The sequence below is a fragment of the Jaculus jaculus genome, chromosome 1, assembly GCF_020740685.1.
Source record: "Jaculus jaculus isolate mJacJac1 chromosome 1, mJacJac1.mat.Y.cur, whole genome shotgun sequence".
NCBI classification, from domain to species: Eukaryota; Metazoa; Chordata; class Mammalia; order Rodentia; family Dipodidae; genus Jaculus; species Jaculus jaculus.
The window spans coordinates 8,377,970-8,400,938 of NC_059102.1; the positions used below are offsets into that span (position 1 = coordinate 8,377,970).

Genomic DNA, 22,969 nt, shown 5'->3' on the forward strand with positions numbered 1-22,969 from the left:
GGACAGCATGAGCTCTACAGCGGTTTAAGAGTAAATTGTCCCCTGTAGCCTCATGGTCTGCGATGGAGCCTCATAGTTAATCCCCAGATGGTGGAGGCCCTGGGAGGTGGAGCCTTGCTGGGGAGGGTGTGTTGCTGGGGCCTGACCTTGGGGGTTCCAGCCCAGCCCTGCTCGCTGCACTTGGCTCGCTCCTTCCGCTTCCCCCTGCGGATGTGACGTGTGGCTGGGCTGCTGCGGTGCTTTCCCACCGTGATCCAACTTCTCATTGAAGCAGGAAGCTGGGGACAAAGCCTTTCTTTCCATAAGCTACTTCTGGTAGGTTGTCCCAGCAACAAGAAGGTAACTGCTACAAGCTACATGACATCCTATGTCAAAAAAAAAAAAAAAAAAAATCCAGAGGAGCCGGGCGTGGTGGCACACACCCTTAATCCCAGCACTTGGTAAACCAAAGCAGAAGGAATGCCATGAGTTCAAGGCCATCCTGAGCAAAACCCTACCTTGAAAAACAAACAAACAAACAAATAATCCAGAAAGAGAGAGAAGTCCTCTTAACTCATTGCTTATCTTAATAATGAGGACAAGCCCAAAACTTCACATACTGGCTTAATGACCAAAATACTAACACTTAACATCATTTCAACTAAAAGAGCAGATATCACAAAACACAAGCTAATCACCAGCCCAGCCATTCCTCCTTTGCCCTTGGAATAGAAGGTTGAACTACATTCACCTCAGCTGTGACTGGGAGTGAGGTTGGGGAGAAGGGCCTGGTGAAACCCAAGTGGAGAGGGCAGGAGCTGCTTGCGTGACTCTCTTGGAGGCTGTGACAATTGAACCAAGCAGTATGGAGACCATTCAATGGCTCTTAGGTTTGTACCACCTGTGGTGTCCTTGGCAACGTTAGCTCCTCCTACCAAATACAGCAGTGAGGAAGAGGACATGACCATAGTCCATGTCATTGCTTCAGATGTTTGTGTGTCCCTGTGTGGTCCTTCTACAATTCTGCAATAGTCAAGGGCAATTAAAAATTATCACTGGGCTGGAGAGATGGCTTAGTGGTTAAGGCACTTGCCTGCAAAGCCAAAGGACCCAGGTTCAATTCCCTACCCACGTAAGCCAAATGCACAAGGCGGTACATGTGTCTGGAGTTCGTTTGCAATGCCTGGAGGCCCTGGCGTGCCCATTCTCTCTCTCTCTCTCTCTTTTCCACTTTCTCTTTCTCAAATAAATAAGTAAATAAATATAATTAAAAATATGGAGCCGCAGGCTGAGCTGTCCCGCGCTCCTGCCCACCGCTGCGCTTTCTCCTGCCGTTGCTGCAGGTTCGGGTCTGAGTCTCCTTGCGGGTGGGGTTGTGAGGAACCGCTACGCACTCGAGAGTGTGTGCCGGCGCCGTTCCTTCCTACCGCGGCTCCTGCGGCGGAGCGGACCCGGCAGCAGCCCTCGTCCCCAGCGGACGACATGCGCAGCCTGCCGAGCTTCTGCCGCGGCCAGGTGGTGCGGGGCTTCGGCCGCGGCTCCAAGCAGCTGGGCATCCCCACAGCAAATTTTCCTGAACAAGTAGTAGACAGTCTTCCAGCTGATGTGTCCACTGGCATTTATTATGGTTGGGCCAGTGTTGGAAGTGGAGATGTCCATAAGATGGTGGTGAGCATCGGATGGAACCCATACTACAAGAATGTTAAGAAGTCCATGGAAACCCACATCATCCACACCTTCAAAGAGGACTTCTATGGGGAAATTCTCAATGTGGCCATTGTTGGCTACCTCAGACCAGAGAAGAACTTTGATTCTTTAGAGGCACTCATTTCATCAATTCAAGGTGATATTGAAGAAGCTAAGAAACGACTAGATTTACCAGAGCATTTGAAACTCAAAGATGACAATTTCTTCCAGATTTCTAAAGGCAAAATTATGAATGGCCATTGATGAAATACTACCTTATTTATTCATTCACTGTTTTCTAAAATGTTGCTGTTCATAACTGCAGTCAAATCTTAGTTGTATTTTAAAATTTTTGTCCCATAGCTGTGAATTAGTTTAAACAGTACAAGGTAGTTTCTCTGTTAATTCTTCAACTGTTAAAATCTATCATGCTATAGTACTAAAAAAATTCACTTAAAAGTCAAGATTCTTTTTATGTTATATGTTCACGAAAATGAACCCAAGAAACATGTTAATTGTCTTATAATGGAAATACAAGAATATATGTAAGAAATATGGGTGTTCAGCAAGTGTGTCGAGGCCAACCTGGGGCTAGCGTCAATTCCAGGTCAGCCTATGCTAGAGCAAGACCTTACCTCCAAAAAAAGTCACTAATTTGAAATGAAAACTCTGGCTTCTTGTGGTAAAATACCAGTGTGTTTGTATGTATACAGAATCTGTTGCTAAACAGAGAGGGCCTTAAAAGTAAATGCATCTAAAAATGTAGCATCATTATTACAGACATGAAGATGTGCGTCGTGTGTCACTTGTTGCCCTTGTGAGGTCATCCACCCTAGTGTGTCTTTTTCGGGAGCTGCATTAAGTTGAAGTGGCCTAGACGCTGTCAGAGTTTTTAAGACAGTAAATGATCTTGTTTTTGTATTGTGTTTTTAGCGTATTCTTGTCATTTAGCATTTTTCTTGACTTCGGCTCTTTTGTTTTAAGTGATTGTCTCCCCTACAGCCACTGGGAACAGCCTACAGTATGCACCTCAGAGATCACCTGTGACTGTGCCAAACGTTCCCTCACTGTGCATGGTGGAAAAGTGCATCTCTGCCTTGCACTTTCAGAATCACATTCTCTCTCTCTCTCTCTCTCCCTCTCTTTCCCCCCCCCCCCTCTCTCTCTCTCTCTCTCTCTCTCTCTCTCTCTCTCTCTCTCTCTGTCATTTACAGGCTGCCTTTCTCAGGAGGTCCTGAGCACATAGCCATTAATTTGTATATACAACTTTCTTAAACAAAATGCTTTTTCCCCATAGGAAAACTGCTTATTAACTAAGTATGCCATGAAATGGATTTTTTTTTTTAAGTTGTGGTCTTGTGTTCCAAAGCAAAATCTAAGCCTGGGTAGCTTTGTATTCATAGCTAAACCTAATTGAAGGTAGGTTTTCATTAAACTTTGTAATTCGGATTTTTCTTCTAACTTTTGGCTACTTGAGTCCTTTTGTTTATATTGACAGAAATAGGGACTTGTGGGTAGTTGGGAACCTAGGCTGCAGACGGCTTTGTGCCCCACGCGATGGTGCGCTGCGTCAGTGCGCACGGGGCGTAGAGGCTTGCTGGGGGCAGGCAGCGGGGGAGGGTCGGCACTGAAGTGTGCGGAAGGTCATTGTGCAGATACATATGCATGTAATGTATGTGTATATATTTATGTGATGTCGACGGCCTGGGGCTTTCAAACCAAATGTAGACACCAAGTGCTCTGTACGTCCTCAGCCCTGAAAATTCATATTTTAATGTTGGAAATTTTATACTTGAAAAGTCTCAATTATCAGTGGCTTTATGGAGCAAAGTCCAAAGCATACAGAGAAAGTATAAAAACTGATATGTGCTATCTAGTCTGAATAGTTTGCTGCTCATTGTGTTCTCATTAAGTGTGTTCACTGATGTTTCCTTACTTTTTGTTAAATAGCCATTGCTTTTGGAAATCATAGTATGTTCTCGAGGGGTTGTCCGAAGTTTTAAAACTATACTACACCCGGTGTGGTGGCACACACCTTTGCACTTTTGGTCTTAGCACTCAGGAGGGTCACAGTGAGTTCAAGACCATCCTGGGCTAGAGTAAGACCCTGCCCTGAAAATAAGTAAATAAATGAAAACTATATTGATTATGTGTTTAGGAAATTGCAGTACCATCTTGATTAAACATTCTCGGGCCTTAAAATAAATCTTGACTCATGTTTTTTTCATTTTCAAAAAAAAAATATGTACGTATGTCGTCACTGTACTGGAGAGATGGTTAAACGGTTAGGTTAGATGCGCTCCCAGTGCCAGCATGAGGGCCTGAGGGAGCCTGAGATTGCCCAGGTTCAGACGTCCAGACCCCACGTAAGCAGCTGGGCATAGGTAGCTGCATGTGCCTGGGGCCCTGGTCCCTCAGGGGAGCAGAGATGGAAGTCTCAGTGGAGCCCCGAGAGCTCCAGAGACATGAGAGACTCTGGCTCACTCAAAACAAGACCAGGCAGGAGAGCCACCGAGCGGGACACCCAGCATGCCACCTCTGCCGCTGTGGGCAAGCAGCTCCCACCATGGCTTGCATATAGAGTGCCACAAGGGCACATATATGTGCATATAACACACACACACACACACACACACACACACACCCCACTACATTACATATGCACACACAAGCAAAAAGGTAAAATTAACTAAGTTCAAAACATGCATCAGTGTTTATCCCATCTTGGAATGGCATGTACGACCAGGAGCCAGGCTCACAGTTGACTGCTGTGGAGTCCCACGGATCACTGCGTGTGACAAGGCAAGGGCTGGGCCCAGGATGAGCACTGAGTACATATGTGTGGTACTGACACTGGTCAGGCAGATGGCGGGTCACAAGCTGCTCTCATAGACCCGATAAGCACAGAACCAGCACCGAACACAGCTGCCCCAGGAGAGGGGGCTGAGGCGAGCCGCCCGCAGCAGGGCGTTGAATTGTCTCTAACAAGTATTTCATTCCCCGCTCAGAGCCACACAAATTAAGAGCTTTTAACACAAGTAGGGTAATCACATATACTATACTTGAATAATGTACAAATTAACCAAATCACTTGTTATCTCTTAAATATTTTTATTTTTGCCTGTGCATGTGTGTGTGAGTGTGTGTGTGTGTGTGTGTGTGTGTGTGTGTGTGGTGTGAGTGCATGTGTGGGGCACTCACACGTGCATGGGTGCCTGTGTGTGCATGCATGCGGAAGGCAAAGGCTGACATCGGGTGTCTTCCTTGGTCATTCTCTGAATCATTCGTGGAGACAGGGTCTCTTGCTGAACCAAGAATTTACGGATGCAGCTAGACTAGCTAGCCAGTGAGCCCCAGGACCCCCCCGCCTCTGCCTCCCCAGCTGTGGGATTACAGGTATGTGCACCTGTACTCTGCTTAGCTGTTACATGGGCACCGGGGATCAAACACAGGCCCTCGTTCTCACACAAGGACTTTACACACCGAGCCATCTCCCCAAACCATCAATGTTTTTAATACAACTCTCAAGTATTACTCTTATTTGCTAGAAATTTGACAGACTGCAGAATTCATGTTAAATAATGTCATTTCATGGAGCACAATGAAAGGCTATATATTTACCAACTTGAGGGACTTTGTACATTAAGAGTTGATCCTGTGTATATAAAGTTAATATACTTTCAGGGAGAATGTTGTTACTTCGGATGATTCAGAAAGTTTAAGCAGTTAAATATAATGCAAAACCAGGCATGATTTTAAATCAAAATATATAAAACATTCTAACATTCAGATGTCAAACCAGATAATTCGGGTTGGTTATATTTTCATTAATTTATCCTAACTGGAGATGAGTCACTGCAGTGGGCGCTAGAGATGTAGCTGGTTGGTGGAGGACTTGCCCAGCATGCCCACGGCCCTTGGGTCAATTCCTAGTTTTGATTTTAAAAAAAGAAAAGGAAGGAAGGAAGAAAGAAAGGTGGGGAGGAGGGAGGGGAGGAGGGAGAGAGGAAGGAGGGAGGGAAAGAGGAAGAGAGGGAAGGAGAGAGGAAAAAACAGAGGGAGGAAAAAGTGATAAAGGAAGTGAATCCAAAGTCTGGGGCAGTAACTCGGACTTCTCATGCACCGGGCCCTGGGTTCAATCCCTAGGACAAAAAAAAAAAAGTTTTATAAAAGCACTTTAAAAAGCTACTGAACTGGGAGTGGGGAAAAGCGACATATTACAAGTTGCCCACCAAGTTTATGAAAATGCATCACTTAATAGCAAAATTCAGTCCTGCTTTGTTTGGTCCTGAAGTTCTTACCGTCACCATGAAGGAATTCCTTCCCCTTATCTCTTTCCTGTGTATTGACTTTACCCAAGCAGCTCTGATCAAGCAGGCAGCACAAGATAATTATCTATGCATGGATGCTTTGAAATAAAAGCCATCTCAGGAGCAGTTCAACTTTCTAATTCTTCAAAAGCAGAAGGGGCAAAAGAGAGAGGAAAGAGCAACAGAGCTTAATGCACAGCTAATGAGATGCTAACACACACAGATGAATTTTGAAAGGATACAAATATTGCCTTGAAATTAATTATACCTCTCCCATTGTCTTCAAAAATGGAAGATTGGAACCTGTATCTCGATGTTTACTCTTTTCATTTTCAATTGTTTCTTTGATGTTTCAGATAGAAAGGTTTGCACCTGCAAAGAAAAAGGGCTCTGAACAGATTGTGAGCCCTCTGCAAACACTTCATCAGGAATGTTCGCTGTCAGCCTCCCCCGAGCACAAGGGAGCCTTGATGATATCTTTGTGTGGCTTTGACTCCTTTTGATTAATAAATGCAAACAATTTTTCTCAGTAACCTCTGTTGCAGTCTATGCATGACAATTAGGGACAACCTCAAGTGAAGGGACACGCCAAAGACCGCTTTCACTTCCTCTGCTGCAAAATAAATAGTTGATGTTTAATGCTTTTTGACAATTAGAGAATGAAATCTCCGCAGCCGTGCAATTTCAGCAACTGTTTATTATTTCTGTTCCCTGCAATGAGGGATCAATGTTTATGACAATTTTAACTTCACCCTGGATAGACAATGTGATTATTTCTTTCCCTGAGTTTCATGTTCCTATTATCAAATTCTTGGGTGCAAATATCATTGGCTTTTTACAAAATGGATTCGTGATGATTCCATCTAAACTGTCTGTTCAGTGGACAATATGAGGAAGCCCAGCATGACTTTTGTGGAGTACTCCATTGTTACTTTCTGGAGCAGAGACAGCTACCACACCTTGAAAAGACACACGGTCACTTTCTCAATTCTGTGGTCATCTACTGAGGTCTGTCCATGGTGGTGGTATCTGGCCATCAGGGCACATCCAACAGAGCCTCAGCAAGATGCGCCTTTGGCGGTGGTATCTGGGCACCTTTGCAAAAGGTCGAGGCTGGCAGGGGGAGGACAGGACTGGTCTCTTCATGTCTTCAGAGGGTGTCATCCATACAGAACTCAGGATGGACACCAGCCTGAAGCTGTGTGGCACACCTGACATGTCTATACACAGTCTGCCAAGGGAAGAGGCCAGGCTTCAGTTGTGTCTACCTCTTACAGGCGTGGGGCCTTGGGAGTCTGACCCGCCAGATATCCATCAGTCTTCCCATCACTTAACATTCATCCAATCACTCAACACCACACTCAGTGACCCACTGCAATAAACATGCCACCCCCAGGCAATAGTGGAGAGAGAGCAGATGAAAAAGAGAAAAGAAGGAGTAATTGGCAGGTGAAGTCAGGGTCAACCAAGGCCTGCTTGTGGGTCACAGGGATCAGCAGGAGGCTGACAGGGATCAATAGGAGGGTGCTCATATGTTGGGATTAGGGGTGCTGCTCCAAGGTGCCCAGTGACAAAAGGAGCTCTCTTGGACCAGGCAGGCTAGGGGGTATGATCAGAAGGAAGACGTCCAGGCTGGAGGGGTAGACAGGAGACAAGTCTAGAGGAACAGGAAGAAGGGAGCTAGTGGTCAGGAGGCGAAGTCTGGAGGGAGTCTGAGATGCGGGGAGCAGGGACGCCATGCAGCTGGGTCAGTCAACCCCGAGGACAGTATTTCTCAGCATTGACAGAAGCTGAGCATCTGACAAGTTCTCATACCCTTTGAACTGTCATCCTTCCTGAATGCAGGAAAGGACAGCTGGAAGGCTTTGACGAGACATGTCATGCATTGCTTAATAATGGGGATGTAGTTAGGAAAGCGCAGACATCACTGAGCATACTTACACGGGTCTGGATGGTGTAGCCCACTCCACACTCAATAGCATGGTACCTCCTTGCTAACAAATCTGTACAGATACCTCTATACTGCATATTACATGTACCTTAACTGAAGAGGCGTCTGTGTACCTATGCACAGCTAAGCACATTCATAGTTACGCTTCTTATTGCCACAATAAAATACTGGGAAGAAGCCACGTAGGGAAGGGGGGACTCCTCCAGGCTCAGTTTGAAGTGTACTAGTTACTTTCTCATTGCTGGGACAGAAAAACTCAACCAGAAGCAGCTTAAGGAAGGGTTTATTTTTGGCTTAACTTTTTCAGGGTAAGTCCACCATGGCAGGAGCAAGAAGCTGAGGTCACATCCTACAAGTAGGGAGAAAGTGACAGAGAGAGCAGCCAGCGGGGCTGGCTGTAACATGTCAAGACCCTATACCAGTGACATTCACGCTCCCTCCAGGAAGGATCTGCGGCCTTCCCAGACAGCACCACCAGCCGAGCATCAAGTGCACAAACACATGAGCCTATGTAAGACACCTCTCATTCAACACATAGAAATATGTATGTGTACACCGGCGTTGCCATGAACATGTAATGCTTGGCACTACGAGGCAGCTGCAACATACTAAGCAATAGGAGTTTCCAGCTCCATTCTAACCTGTGGAACCATATGTCACATATATGACTTGTCACTGAGTAAGACAGCATTGGCACACAACGATAGCTTCTATTTCCCTTCCTTTCTTTCTTTCTTTTTTTTCTTTTTTTTTTTTTTTGAGGTAGGGTCTTGCTCTAGCCCAGGCTGACCTGGAATTCACTATGGAGTCTCAGGATGGCCTCAAACTCAGCGACCCTCCTACCTCTGCCTCCCAGGTGCTGGGATTAAAGATGTGCGCCACCACGCCCAGCTTCTCCTTTCTTTTTCCTTGTGTATGTATGTGTGGATGTGTGTGCATGCACGTATTCGTGTTCATATACATGTAGGGACATGTGTGTTGTGCATGCCTACGGAGGTGAGAGATTGACAGCAGGTGTCTTCCATAATCATTCTGTACACTGTTCATTGAGCCAAGCTCCCATCGATCCTGGAGCTCAACAATTCAGCTTTCTACATAGCCAACAAGTCTGCCCCAGGAATCTGTCTCTGCCTCCCGAGGGCTGGGTGTGCACCACCGTGCCTGGAATTTACACGGGTGCTGGGGATCCAAACTTGAGTCTGCATGACTGTGGAACAAGCTTTTTACCAACTAAGCCATCCCTCGGCCCCATGACTGCGATTTCTATGGAACGGGAAAAAATACATGTTAGGCAGTGGCAGATGTCGAGATTACTGGTGTTACAATCTCCTGTCTACACAGCACTGCCGGGAGGTCTCGCCAGGCTGCGTGTCTCACGGTCCCCTTCGCATCTGTCGACCAAGAAGTTGTTTTTTTTTTTTTTGCTTGTTTTAATGATCTTGGCATCTGTATATTTGTTGCTGTAAGTTGTGTGGAGTGACTTTTAGGAATGAATAGGGTACATGATAAGCACATATAGCTCTCTGGGAAAATGATAAGATTTCATGTCCTATTGAGGAATTATCCATTCATCTTATTTCCAAGGTCCTTTCTGTTGGGAAAAAGGGTGTCTTAAAGAGGAATAAGATGGGAGAATGAAGAATCTCAACTTTAGATTATTACTTTAGTGGAAGAAGTCCTCAATTTTTTTTTTTTTTTTTTTTTGTTGTTGTTGGTTTTTCAAGGTAGGGTTTCACTCTAGCCCAGGCTGGCCTGGAATTCACTATGGAGTCTCAGGGTGGCCTCGAACTCATGGCGATCCTCCTACTTCTACCTCCTGAGTACTGGGATTAAAGGTGTGTGCCACCACACCCAGATGAAGTTCTCGATTTTTATGGAAAACAGGACATGTGCTATGAAGGGGCTGCCAGAGTTCAATGTGAAGCACAATGACAGATAAGAGATCCTCATCCCTCACATGGAGAGGATGCTCTGCTTCCTTCCCCTGGCACATCCTGACCCCGGCTGGGGCACACGGGCCCAGAGATGCAGTCTGCATGCAGAAGGTGGATTTGAGAGGAGGAATCTGGCCCTGGGAAGTAGCAAGCTTGGGCCTGCATGCCAGCCACAACTTAATCTCCAGCTGCCTAAGAGATGTTTAACCTCTCTGGGCATCAGTTTCCTTGCCTGTGGGATGGGTAAAAATATTGCCAATGACTTAGGGTGTTACAAGATAAGACCTCACCTTGAGTTTTGCCTGGCATATAGCTTGTATGTAATACATGATGTTTTTAACTATTTATTTATTTATTTACTTGAGAGAGAGAGAGAGAAAGAGGCAGAGAGATTGAGAGAGAGAGAATGGGCATGCCAGTGGTAATGTGGGGTGGACCCATATGTGATGTGAGGGAACCCACAGGTAGTTTGACCTCAGGGACAATTCTCTGAGCCAGCGTCCCTCCCCACCTGGGTACCAAGGCTGTAAAGGTGTGCCCTGAGACACAGCCGAAGGTGGCATGCTAATGAGGTCATTCCACAGAGACCGGTTTTAGTTCATACTTATGAGCGTTAACAGAGAGAGAAATAATATTAAATGCATAGCAATAGATTAAAATATCTTTAGAGAAAAGAGGTAATAAGAAGCAAGGGTGGAAAAGGCTTGATTATTTAAAAGAAAAATTCTTAGCGTGAAAGGAGCTCTCATCCGAGCAGCAAGTGGAGGAGCGGAGGAGGCGGTGGAGGACGGAATGTGCCTTTCTGAAGGCGCTGATCTGGGTCACGCTGGACGTGGAAGAGACTGAGGTCATTATGGATGGAGCCTGCCACCGGCTCCTGGTGTGAAGCTCTTATGGGAGTATTTTACAGTCCACCTGACCGAAAAGAACAACTGGACTGTGAAATGATGGGGCGAATTTAGAAAAATCTGTGAAGGAGCCAGAGTGATAGTAATAGGGGCTGTAAGTACCCGAACTCAGAGCTGAGCGCAGGAAGTGGGTGAAATGAAGTCTGATGTGCGCTGCATAGGGAGGAATGGGAGGCAAGAGCGAGGGAGAGAGGAGGAAGGGGTTCCTGCAGCGACGACCAAGTCGGGCATCTAACCTATTAGTGTAGAGCACTGTGGATGGATGTAAGGGAAAGAAACACCCACATTCACAGGCTTCATGCAGCAGCATAGTCGGCCTGGGGACTCCTCCTGCCCTCTGTCCAAGGAATGTCTCTGTGTCCAGCTCTCTGCAGGTCTCAGAGGTCTTCACACCCCTTCCACTGCGTCCTAGGGATTCTGGGATGAGACCTGGAATATCAAGATGAATGTCAGCTTTGACTTAATTTTTTGACGTTAGAAACTATGGCCTCACACTTGCTAGGCAAGTACTCGACCTCTGAGCTCTACCCCCAGCCCTTGAATCCTGAAAGTGCTACACTTCCTCAGCACTGTATCACCCAACTGCAGTGCTCAATCGCACTAACCATTTGGTGTACGTATTGAAATTTTAAGCAGAGGCCAGTAAGTTAAAAAGGAGACATAAAGGGAAGAGAAAGGAAGGGAGGAGGGTACTTAATAGGTTGGTATTGTATATATGTAAGTACAATGATTGAGATGGGGAGGTAATATGATGGAGAATGGAATTTCAAAGGGGAAAGTGGGGTTGGAGGGAAGGAATTACCATGGGATTTTTTTATAATCATGGAAAATGCTAATAAAAATGTTAAAAAAGGAAATTTTAAATTGCATTTTTATATGATAACTTGAATGTGTTTTAGAATAAGTCTCGAAATAAGGGCCTCTTATAAACAGTAAAGTACTGCTCATGTTTTATAAATCACTTTATTATAATTACTTATGAAGTAGAATCACATATTATTTTTTTAAAAATCACATGTTTTAATTGATCACTTGATAACTGCCCACCCAGGGTTGATTAGGGCAGTCACGTGACAAATGTCCACGGCATGTTCTGAAGCACTGTGGCCGTGGAAGAAGACACTGGAGCCCTGCCCCACTCCGTCAGCATCCTGTGGACACAGGAAGCCCAACCTCGAATCCACTGGTCAGTGCTGTGGCTTGAGAGAACTGAGGCAAGGGCACAGGCAGTCACCCCCTCCGCTTCCAGAGTGATGTGACCCGGGCTGCCCTGCATTCTGGGAGAGGCTGATGCAGAGGGCTGCGAGTGGGGCTGAGAAGATGGATCCCAAACCATTTGCCAGCCGGAAGCTCCAGAGGGTGGGAGCCTGTGAGTGGACCAGCTGCAACCGAGGGGTATCACCTTGAACCCCTGATTTGAAAGAGTAACTGACGTAGGAAATTATGAATTCTCAGTACAAGTGCCAACATGGGCTGGCACAGGAACCATCCAAGACCATAGGAGGAGTGGGCAAGGGGCCGGAGGCCAGGTACCCTGGAGGCTGGCTTCACCTCTGGGGGGTGCCCACAAACCTCTCTGAACTGCAAGGCTGTGGGAAGGAATGAAACACCCTCAGCCTCCTACCCTATTTTGGTTCAGTCCCCTTTGTTTCTGAAAGATTCTGTTTGTCTGTGGACACCCAACTCCAAAACAGAAGAAGAGAGACAGAAAATGACTGCCCAGCCCTCCTCCTCCTTCACAATACTAAATAAATAAATAAATACCTAAATAAAACACTGGCAAAATATTATTTTAGCTATTTGTTCTGAGATTATTCTTTCCATTTTCAGGATGTTAATAATGGACTCTAGAGGGTTTTTTTTTTTTTTTCCGGGCCCAATAACAATGTTATAAAATTAAACATCCACGTGAGTGGGGGAAATTGAAGTAATTATCTTACAGAGTAGAGGAAGACCTCTTCCATCCCAGAGTGCCCCAGACAAAGAGCTCACATAACTTGTAATAATCGCTACTCCAGAATCAGAGCTCGGCTGAGGGGAGAGGTGCTCACTAGCATTTTGAAGCCTCAGCCAAGCACTGTGCCCATCCTGGTAGCTCTTTGAGGCAGTACCCAGCAAAGGAACGTGCAAGGCAGGTTAGTCAGCTGGACCACATCACTGTGGCGTCACCCCTAGGAAATCAACACTCCCTTTCTCAAGTAGCTTCTTGTCAGGTGTTATGTCCCAGCAATGAGAAAGGAGCTAAGACATTGCAATGCCCATGGTACACTTCCCCCTGCCACTGGGAGTGCCCGGGTTGAAGACAGAGACGGCAGTGTGATTTAGGGACAGTTTTCTTATTCAGGCCTGTCTCTATGAAAGAGAAATATCCAGACTCCAGAACTAAGTGCACGAGAGTCTCTGAGCTCTGAGAAACAGATCTCACTAAGCCCATCACACAACCACGTGTCACACACGTGTCCGCCCTGGCTGTCCCTCAACCAGGTGACATGCTGAAGCAGCACAGCTTGGTTACTGTGAAATCTTAGGTGATTTATGGACTCTCTCTGTTTCTCCAAACCTTTTTGATATCAGAGGGTAATAGTTGTATCCATCAGTAGCAGTCAGGTTCAGCATTGCTGGTAGAAATCACCCAACCAAGAACAACTTGTGGGAAAAAGAGGTTTATTTTGGCTTATAGGCTCAAGGGGAAGCTCTATGACGGCAGGGAGACTGATGGCATGAGAAACTGGCTATAACACCCATAAGCCCGTCCCAACAATACACTGCCTCCAGGAAGTGTTAATTCCCAAATCTCCATCAGATGGAAACCTACCATTCAGAACACCTAAGTTTATGGAGGACACCTGAATCCAACCACCTCACCATCTCATAGACCTGGGAGAATTAGATAGATTCGTGAACAACATGCAACAGAGTGGCCAGTAAATGCTCGGTAGATGACAGCCATCTGGACATGGGGACTGCATCCACAGGGGTCCAGTAAGGGAAAGAGAAGACACACGAGCTCTTCCAACAGTGAGAAGATAACCTGAGCAGCATGAGAGCAGAGGAGGAGGAACAGGGAAGTGGCACAGACAACGTCCTAGTTACTTTCTCGCTGCTGCAACCTGATAGTCGGAAGGGACAGTTCATCACGGCAGGGCAGGTGTGGTAGCAGGAGCCAGAGGTAGCTGCTCACATCCAGTCCAAAGGGAGGATTCAGAGAGTGATCAGCCGACTCTCTCCTTTTTATACTGCTCAGGACCCCAGCCTGTGGAATGGTGTCACCCACAGTTAAGGTGGGCCTTCCCACCTCACTTAATCAAGATAAGGCCCCACAGGCATGCCTAGAGGCTCCTTTCCTAGGTGACCTGGGTCCTGTCAAGTTGAAGACTAATATAAACCGCTACAGACTGAACTGTAAGAAGCAGCTGAAACCTAGCTGGGGCCAGAAAACTGGCATTTTAAAAATATTTTTAAATATTTATTTATTGATTAATTTATATAACAGAGAAATAGAGGGGGGGAGGGAGAAAGAGAGAGAGAGAAAGAGAATGGGCATTCCAGGGCCTCCAGCTACTGCAAATGGATTTCAGACCGGTGTGCCCCTTGTGTATCCAGCTAACATGGGGCTGGGGAGTCGAACCTAGGTCCTTAGGCTTTGTAGACAAATACCTTAACCCCTAAGCCATCCCTCCAGCCTTAAAATATTTTTATTTATTTGACAGAGACAGAAAATGAGTATGGGAATGCCAGGGCCTCCTGCTACTGCAAACTCCAGACACATACACCACATAGTGCATCTGGCTGTATGTAGGTACTGGGGGATCAAACCCAGGCCATCAGACTTTGCAAGAAAGTGTCTTTAACCTCTGAGCCATCTCTCCAGCCTCCTGGGCATCATTGTATACTTAATATTATAGTTATAATACTGTGTATAATATATAATACTGTATATATGCAGTATATCTGAGGGGGCATGGAGACAATTTTGGGAAATATAGCAAGAGAACAAACAAAGCAAAATAAAATAAAAAGGGAATGAAACAAGCACAAAAATATTTCTGGGGAAATTCTGGCCAAAGAGCCAGCACAAAGGAGAAAACTCTCCTTCTTGTTCCTCCCCAGCTCAGGAGCAGCTGTCAAAGGAGTATTAGAGTTGCAAAGGCTGGTTTGAGGCTTCAAGACAGGACTGCATATGGACATAGTGTGGCCAAGTTTATGGAAATGAACTGTTACCTCAGGAAATACCTCTACCTTGTGTAGTTTAGGGCTACAGAGGTAGAGAGGCAGGGCATGAATAATTTGACAAATTTGTATGGAGTGACCTGCAAAGAGCACTCTGAAAAGCTTGCTGAAGCTTAGATATGAAGGATGAAGGGCAAGTCCCACCTTCAGAGTGTGAAGATGGGCTGGGGTAGGGAATGGGGACTTCCTAAGCAGAGGAAATTACACAAGCTATAGGCAAGAGGCAGGAAGGATTGTGTGTTATGGTGGATGGAAGTGGATCTCCTGTGAGGTTCAGACAGCTGACAGAGAGTAAGGGATCTGTTGAAGTCGGCTTCACATTGCTTGGACAAACATCCAACCAGACACAGCTAAAGGGGAGAAAGGGTTTATTTCAGGCTACAAAGTCCAGGAAAATTCCATTGGTGGTGGAAGATGCTACTTACTTCCATAGATCCAAGTAGAGAAGACGACTACAGCAAGCAAATGCCAACACCAGCAAGCAGGAACACTAGAGCTCCAACTGCTCTACACACACTCCTCGTAGGACTGGGCTCTGATCCACTCCCAGTGACATGCCCCCATAGCAGAGATCTACCTTCTAGGGGCTGATGTTGCAAACTCAATTTCAATAAAACACCTGAGTCTATGGGGCCATACATTCAAAGTATCATATTCATACTCCCACATTTCGCCTCTCTCCCACAGGCTCATGACCATCTCACAATGCAAATTCCATTCAGACCAACTCCAAAGGTCCTCATAAACTTTACCAGCTTTAAGACTGTTCCAAAGTCTCATTTAAGATTCAAGACCATCTCTTATCTGTGAGTCCTATAAAATCAAAACAAGTTATATACTTACAATATATAATGGCACAGAATAAATACTTCCATTGCAAAAAGGCATAACAAGGAGAGACTGGACCAATACAAATAAATAACCATTAGGCAAATATCAAATATCTACACTTCAAGTCCAACATCCACAACCAGTGATGAGAGCCTCTGGATTTTCTATCCTGCCATTTCAGCTGGACTGAGTAGCAGGGGCAAACTTTCATCTCAACCCTACAACATTCCATGGTAGCCTTTGCATGGTCCAAAACATGTGTGGGTCTCCACTGCAAACCATAGTTGGTCTTCACAGCTTCATAAAGTAGTCTTTTTGGTTTCTAATGTAGAGATTCCAACAACCCCGTTTCACATGTTGCATCTCAGCAGCAACTCCTGATTTAAATTCAGAAAATGGCCTCATTGATTTCTACACAGGGACATCACCGTGATATATATGTCACATCTCAATAGTGGCCATTGAGACTGTGTGCACTTCATGACCCTCTTCCCAGCATTTTTCATGCTTCCAAAACCAAGGGTGCAGTGGCACAGCCAATTTGTTAATCTAGGAGGGATAAATCCTGATCTTGAAGAGCATATTACTTCTTCAGAATTCTTCTTTTAAGTCTTCTTTTAAAAGAATATGCATTCCAAATATTCTGAGGCATGGCCCCTGCTACCCCACAGAGGACTGACTGAGGCCTTCATGACCCTCCAGTGAATACCATAACCCTAATGAGGAGGGTCTCCAGGGTAATGGGAGCTGGGGTGAGAGAATAAAAGAGAATAACCTATTATAATTCATATAAAATAAAATAATATTAAAAAAGAATATGTGGGCTGGAGAGGTGGCTTAGAGGTTAAGGCACTTGCCTGCAAAGCCAAAGAACCAAGGTTTGATCCCCTAGGACCCATATAAGCCAGATTCACAAGGTGGTGCATGCATCTGGAGTTTTCAGTGGCCAAAGACCATAGTGCACCCATTCTCTCTCTATCTGGCTCTCTCTCTCTCTCTCCAAAATAAATGAATAAAAATAAAGTTAGAAAAAGAATAAGCATTACTATTCACTGAGCCTTTCCTGGGTGGATGTCAGCCTCAGGCATCTTTTCTATTGTCCCAGTGAAAAGCAGCTGACCTGCCCTTGACGGTGGCAATGTGCTTAATGCTTGCAAAAGCTTTGTTAACCTAAAACCAGTCTCTGTGCCAGTAACTTTAAAAACTTGCTTAATTTTTTTTCTGTCATAAACCATACATCTTTCATCTTTTTGTTCCATATATTCCACCAAGCACACCAGTCCATTACTTTTAAATTTAACCTTGGGCTGGAGAAATGACTCAGCACTTAGGACACTTGCCTGCAAAACCTAGCAACACAGGTTAGATTCCCCAGTACTCACATAAATCCAAATGCACAAAGTGGTATATGCATCTGGGTTTGTTTGTAGCAGCTAGAAGTCTTGGCATGCCCATTCTCTCTGTTTTTCTTTTCTCTCTCTCTCTGTCTCTCTCCTTAGAAATAAATAAAATAATTTTTAAATCATTTAAATGTGACCTTGATCAAACTCTGTGGGCATGGGTAGAGGGACACAGCTAACCTTTATGTCAGCAGTCCAGTTCCAGCAAAGTACTCTGCTATCTCTCCTTCCCCTCAAAAGTTCGTAAGTCAAGTCTTCACAGTGCACAATTATCTCTGCATTTACTATTTCCAAACTATCACCAGAATAGCCCACAAAATTTGTCTTATCACGCTTTAAGCCTTCTTCAGTCAAAAGTACCAAGAGCTTCCACATCCCTGCAGCACACATGTGCCAAAGACCAAAATCCATATGGTCAGATTCATCATAGCAATGACCCCACTTCTGGCATGAAATTACTATTGCAGTCAGCTTTGTGTTACTGGGACAAACATTCAACCAGACACAGATTATGGGAGGAAGGGGTTTATTTCAGGCTTACAAAATCCACGGTAAACTCCATCAGTGGCAGAAGAAGCTGGCTCCTTTTCATGGATCCACACAGAAACAACTGCAGCAAACAAACACCACACACCAGCAGAGTTCAAACTGCTCTCTCCACAGCTAGGAGTAACCGACTCAGATCTGCCCCAAACACACCTTAGGGCTGGACTTCAAGATCTATCCCCCAGTGACACGCCCCCTATAGCAGGGTTCTGCCTGCTAGGAGCTGAAGTTGCAAACTCAGTTTTATTAAAACACTTTAACCAATGGGGCCATGCATTTAAACCATCACATTCAAACTACCATAGGTTCCTTCCCAGCTCTCCTTAGCACTGCCTCTCTAATGGTATCCCAGGGAGTCTTGCAGCTTCCATGTTACAGCATCTCAACAAAGTAGGTATCCACTCTCTCTTGTCTCAGAAGCACTGTGCATGCCAGTGAAGGAACAGCTAGTTTGTTTGCAAAGCACAATACTGAGCAAACCAGCAGTGTGTTTTCAGTGTCTTGGCCCCGCGTGGAGGTAAGCTGGCAAGGGAAGGTTGTAGAACTATTAAAAGATAGAGTCTCATTGGAAGAAGTGGGCATCTGGGGGTGGGTATTGAGGCTTCTAGCCCAGCCTCCACTTTCTGCTCACCTTTTGCTCTCTAACTACTGCAGCATGACCAACTGGCTTCCTGCTTCTGTGCCATGCCTTGTCCACCATGATGGAATTACTGTAAGCTGATTCAACCATTTCCTTCCTCACGTTGCTCCTAGTGAGTATTTGTCCATAGCAACGAGAAAATAGCTAATACATATTCATATTTGCAAAACCGGCCATTTGTGAAGCTACATTTAGAACCTGTTGCTAGTGTTTAATCTAGTGCTATGGGTGGACCTATTCCCAACGAGCCATCGGAAGGGTCCTCTGTGCCCAGGGTGTCTGAGTACATCGTCTCCTCACTGTGTCCAGTGCTCCAGGGAGAAGATCCAAGGTGTGGAGGAGGGGTGCCTGTGGAGCGTAGCTCCGGTAAGTAAGGAAGGAGAGCTGGGACTTGAGAGCTGGTTATCCTGGCAAAGCTTGTGCTGCCTCTGGCCAAGGACATGAGAAGACAAAGGAAAGTGGCCACATCCTCAGAGAAAGCCAGGGCAGAGGCGGGCTCGGGTTCAAGAGACAAGAACCAGCCAGGTGTCACGGAACGGACGTGCACTTCCAACACCCAGGGGGCTGAGGCAGGAGGCTTGAGAACTTAAGGTCAGCCTAGGTTATGGATTGTGAACCTATCTCAGAAACAAACAACAACAAAAACCCAAGACTAGGGATATGCCTCCGAGGATAAACCACTAGCTGATCCAGCTGGAGTGCGTGAGCTTGATCCCCAGACCCTACATAAAAAGCCAGAAGCTGTAGCAGGCTTCTGTGATCATGGTGCGTTGATGCTGACAGTGAGATGGAAGGAAGAGACAGAATTTCCCAGAAGCACAGCAAAGAACAGCAGAGAGAGAGTCCAGAGTGAAAAACCTTGCCTCAAATGAGGTAGACAGGCAAGCCCACATAAAAAGCATCCTCCGATCTCCACACACATGCCTTGGCATATGCATGCCCCCCCACAAACACTTTTTTTGAAAGAGGGGGAGTAAAAGGAAAAGGAGAAAGAGAGGGAGTTATAAGGACAGGGAAAGGAAAAAGGAACTTCAGGACCAAACACTGTAGCACTGACTCTGCTTCCTTAGGATCGTAAGTTAATAAGGATGCTTGTTTCATGCTAAGTCCCAACCCAGCCTTTTTTGGCCACCAGGAGTGGCGCATATTACTGTGCCAATGGTCCCCATCTGAACAGCTCCTGACATTGCATGCATCCCAATGACATTATTTCCCAACATTCACCAGCCCTGGGTTGTTTTTATGGCACATTCCTTGTTGCCCATGGTACCAGGGCAGAAACCCTGGCGTGGCTCAGTTCTCCTCCTGGGAGTCAAACTGGGCACACCATGCTAGCCTCTCTGTGTTTTCCCACATCTGTGGCTGGGACATCTGCAGATTAACTAATGGATGGTGCCTCATCTTGCCAAATGTTAATGGTGTAAAATGTGATCATTTTGCTGACAAATGTAAACAGGCTTCATTCTGACTAGCAGTAGGAATAATCCTTCAATTTGGCAACCTGGGAACAATAGATCCCGTGGATGTTATTAGTCCATTTCCAGCTCCTTCCAGTGATACAGTGAGTCTGTCAATTGCGGCTCTCGGGTGATAGGTACGTGGCGCGTGCTCATTAGCACCCTAATGATAGATGTGATGAAGCCTGTGTCTATGTTGCACCGTCTCAGAACCGAAAATGAATTTGTTCCAGCAGTGGCTGCAGACACATTTACCGCCATGCTCCCGCCTGCTCAGGGAACAGTCTTCCCCTCTGCCTGAGTCCAGAAAGGCTCAGGGTCTCTGCGCTCATGCTGCCCACTCACCTCCCTTTAGAGTCCACGCAGCTTACTAAGGAGGGGTGTTAGCATTAGTCTTGGCTTAACATTACCAGTCTTCTTAAAATGTTCCCAGAGGACATCACTTTATACACACCCTACTTCTACAAACATAGGCAAAATACACCCTCTATGTGACTCTTCACTGTGACACATCTCCCCAAATTTTGGTAAAAGAACTGTTTAAAATTTCATCAAATTTGGCATAGAATTCCATTCTAGAGGGACCCCTTGGTAGGACTCTGTTTGATAGTCTTTAAATTAATATTAAAAATATTGATGTTAAAATAGGGGGCTGGAGAGAGCGATTAAGGCGCATGCCTGCAAAGCCTAAGGACCCAGGTTTGATTCTCCAGATCCCACATAAGCCAGATGCACATGGTGGTGCATGTGTCTGCAGTTTGTTTGCAGGGGCAAAAGCCCTGGTGGGCCCATTCTCTCTTTTTCTCCTACTGTAATAAATAAAATTAATTAATTAATATTACAAATAATTCATTAATTTATATGCATTCGTACTACTGTCACAGACCTTGGAAAACAAGAATGAGCAAAAACTCTGCTCAGGGAACCTGTGGTCTCATGAAAGAGAGCAGATACAATGAAGGCAGAAACAGAGGAGCAACATCCCATGGTACCATCTGGAAAGGACAGCTTTCCAGGTGTGGTAGCACGCACCTGTATTCCCAGCATGCAGGATGCTAAGAATTACAAGTTTAAGACCAGCCTGGGCTATGTAGTAACACTTTCCTAGGTTCCTATGAATTTTCCCACCTTGTCTTGAGGTCAGAGGAGCCTGGAGGAATGGCATTTGGAGTGAGTGTGGGAGGATGCATGGGAGAGACTGGTGGAGGGCAGGACAGTCTAGGTAGAAGACATGCAAGAAGAGGTTTAGGAGGAATCAGGGAATAGAGTTGGAGAGGTTTGTGTGGGAGCAAGTCAGCTGATGAGGGTCAGGGACCACACGGGCCCCAGATCCTGGAAGGAATGTCCAGCCATGGAGAGCAAGAGCAGGTGTCAGACCATGGAGGTGTGGTTTGGTTTCTATGTTGTTAGTCTGGGAACTGGATTGGTGAAGTTCAAGGTTAGTAGTGGGTGGGCTAGTTAGGAGTCTAGGAAGAAGATGATGGCACCTCAGAAAAGGAGACATTAGGAGGCTGGTTGGCAGGACTTGCCAGTGACAGGGTCAAGAGGATTCTAGCTCGTGCAGAAGGCTGGCTGGCACAGCGGTGGGCTGAGATGCTGGAAGGGACCTGGTCATGAGAAGGGATGTGAGGCTGCAATACCTTGCAGATGGTTCATGGACCCATTGCTTCCTTCTGTACAGTTCTGAGTCTTACATTAGTCCAGGAAGCATTACCTGTTCAGCCATAGGATGGATTTGGAGAGTCCCAAGGCTAGGAAGCACGGGAGAGAACTCCCAGCATGGAAGGGTCTGTTGGGGGATGACCGGTGAGCTCTCCACACACGCGGGTGGAAGTGGCGCAGAGAGTGACAGGATACACTACTCCACTTCTCCAAGGAGGCGCTGGAAGAGCTGTGCTGGACAGGAAAGGCCGGAGCGAGGCGGGCTCTTGCAGGCCCTTCTGCTCTGCCTCCTTCTGGGACATTCTGCTCCTCAAGCCAGGCTCTCATCAAAGAGCCAAGAGTGCTTACTGAGCAGCTACAGGGGCAACTGTGCAGGCACAGAAACAAGTGGAGGATTTTTTTGTTTTATTTTATTTATTTGACATAGAAAGAGGAGGAGAGAGAGAAACAATGGGCATTCCAGGGCCTCCAGCCACTACAAATGAACTCCAGACACATGCGCCACCTTGTGCATCTGGCTAACGTGGGTCCTGGGGAATCAAACCTGGGTCCTTTGGCTTTACAGGCAAAAACCTTAGCTAAGCCATCCCTTGAGCGCCTAGCTTTGTTTTGTGTGTGTGTGTGTGTGTGTGTGTGTGTGTGTGTGTGTGTGTGTGTGTGTGTTTGTTTGTTTGTTTGTTTGAGGTAGGGTCTCACTGTAGCCCATGCTGACCTGGAATTCACTATGTAGTCTCAGGGTGGCCTTGAACTCCTAGGGCATCCTCATACCTCTGCCTCCCGAGTACTGGGATTAAAGGTGTGTGCCACTGCGCCTGGAAAATGGAGGATTTTAATGGAATTGCTTCCTTGATCATCAACACTTGAGAAAGGATTTCTGCCCCTGGCCCACAGCTCCCGACACCTATTATAAGACCCAGGAGTGCAATGGCTGTAGAAGAAGGAATTTGGGGTGGGAAGTAGAAGTGAGTTCTACCCACAATAATTTCTCCTTGTGCCTTATAGGTGGCTTGAGTGAGCAAAACTCAGACACAAGGGAACATGGAAAGACTTGCTCCTTCTCCCAGGATTACAATGCATATATAGTAACTGCTATGCATGGTGGCACACACCTTTATATAGTAACTGCAAGCAGGAAGCATCTTGAAGATACTCTCATTTCAGCCTTATAATAATACATCTATGAGAAGTAGTGGCTTTTGATCCCCCCACTATAGAGATAAGGCACAGAGAAGCTAAGTTACTGACCTGGGGTACCGAGAGCTGAATTCAAACCCAGGCTGTTGAACACCTGAGCCTGCACACAGTATGTGAGGAAGGACAATGGCCAAGACATGTCTTAAAATCGGATGAGTAGCCTTCTCTGAGTGTCTGGCAGCCCTGGTGTGACCACAATCAGGTGACAGCAATGCCGAGGACTTCCTCTAGAACAGCTGAT

At 46.0% G+C, this 22,969-nt stretch overlaps 1 protein-coding gene across 1 annotated transcript; it reads left to right on the plus strand.

The window, feature by feature from the left end:
• Positions 1-1,461: 1,461 nt before the first annotated feature.
• On the plus strand, positions 1,462-2,584 carry LOC123464452 (riboflavin kinase-like). The gene has a single exon (XM_045161647.1). The coding sequence runs from the start codon at positions 1,462-1,464 to the stop codon at positions 1,927-1,929; it is 468 nt and encodes a 155-aa protein (XP_045017582.1). The 3' UTR covers positions 1,930-2,584.
• The last annotated feature ends 20,385 nt before the right edge of the window (positions 2,585-22,969 follow it).

Excerpts from the sequence above, each read along its gene's own strand:
- LOC123464452 (XM_045161647.1), top strand. The coding sequence starts at position 1,462 with ATGCGCAGCCTGCCGAGCTTCTGCCGCGGCCAGGTGGTGCGGGGCTTC.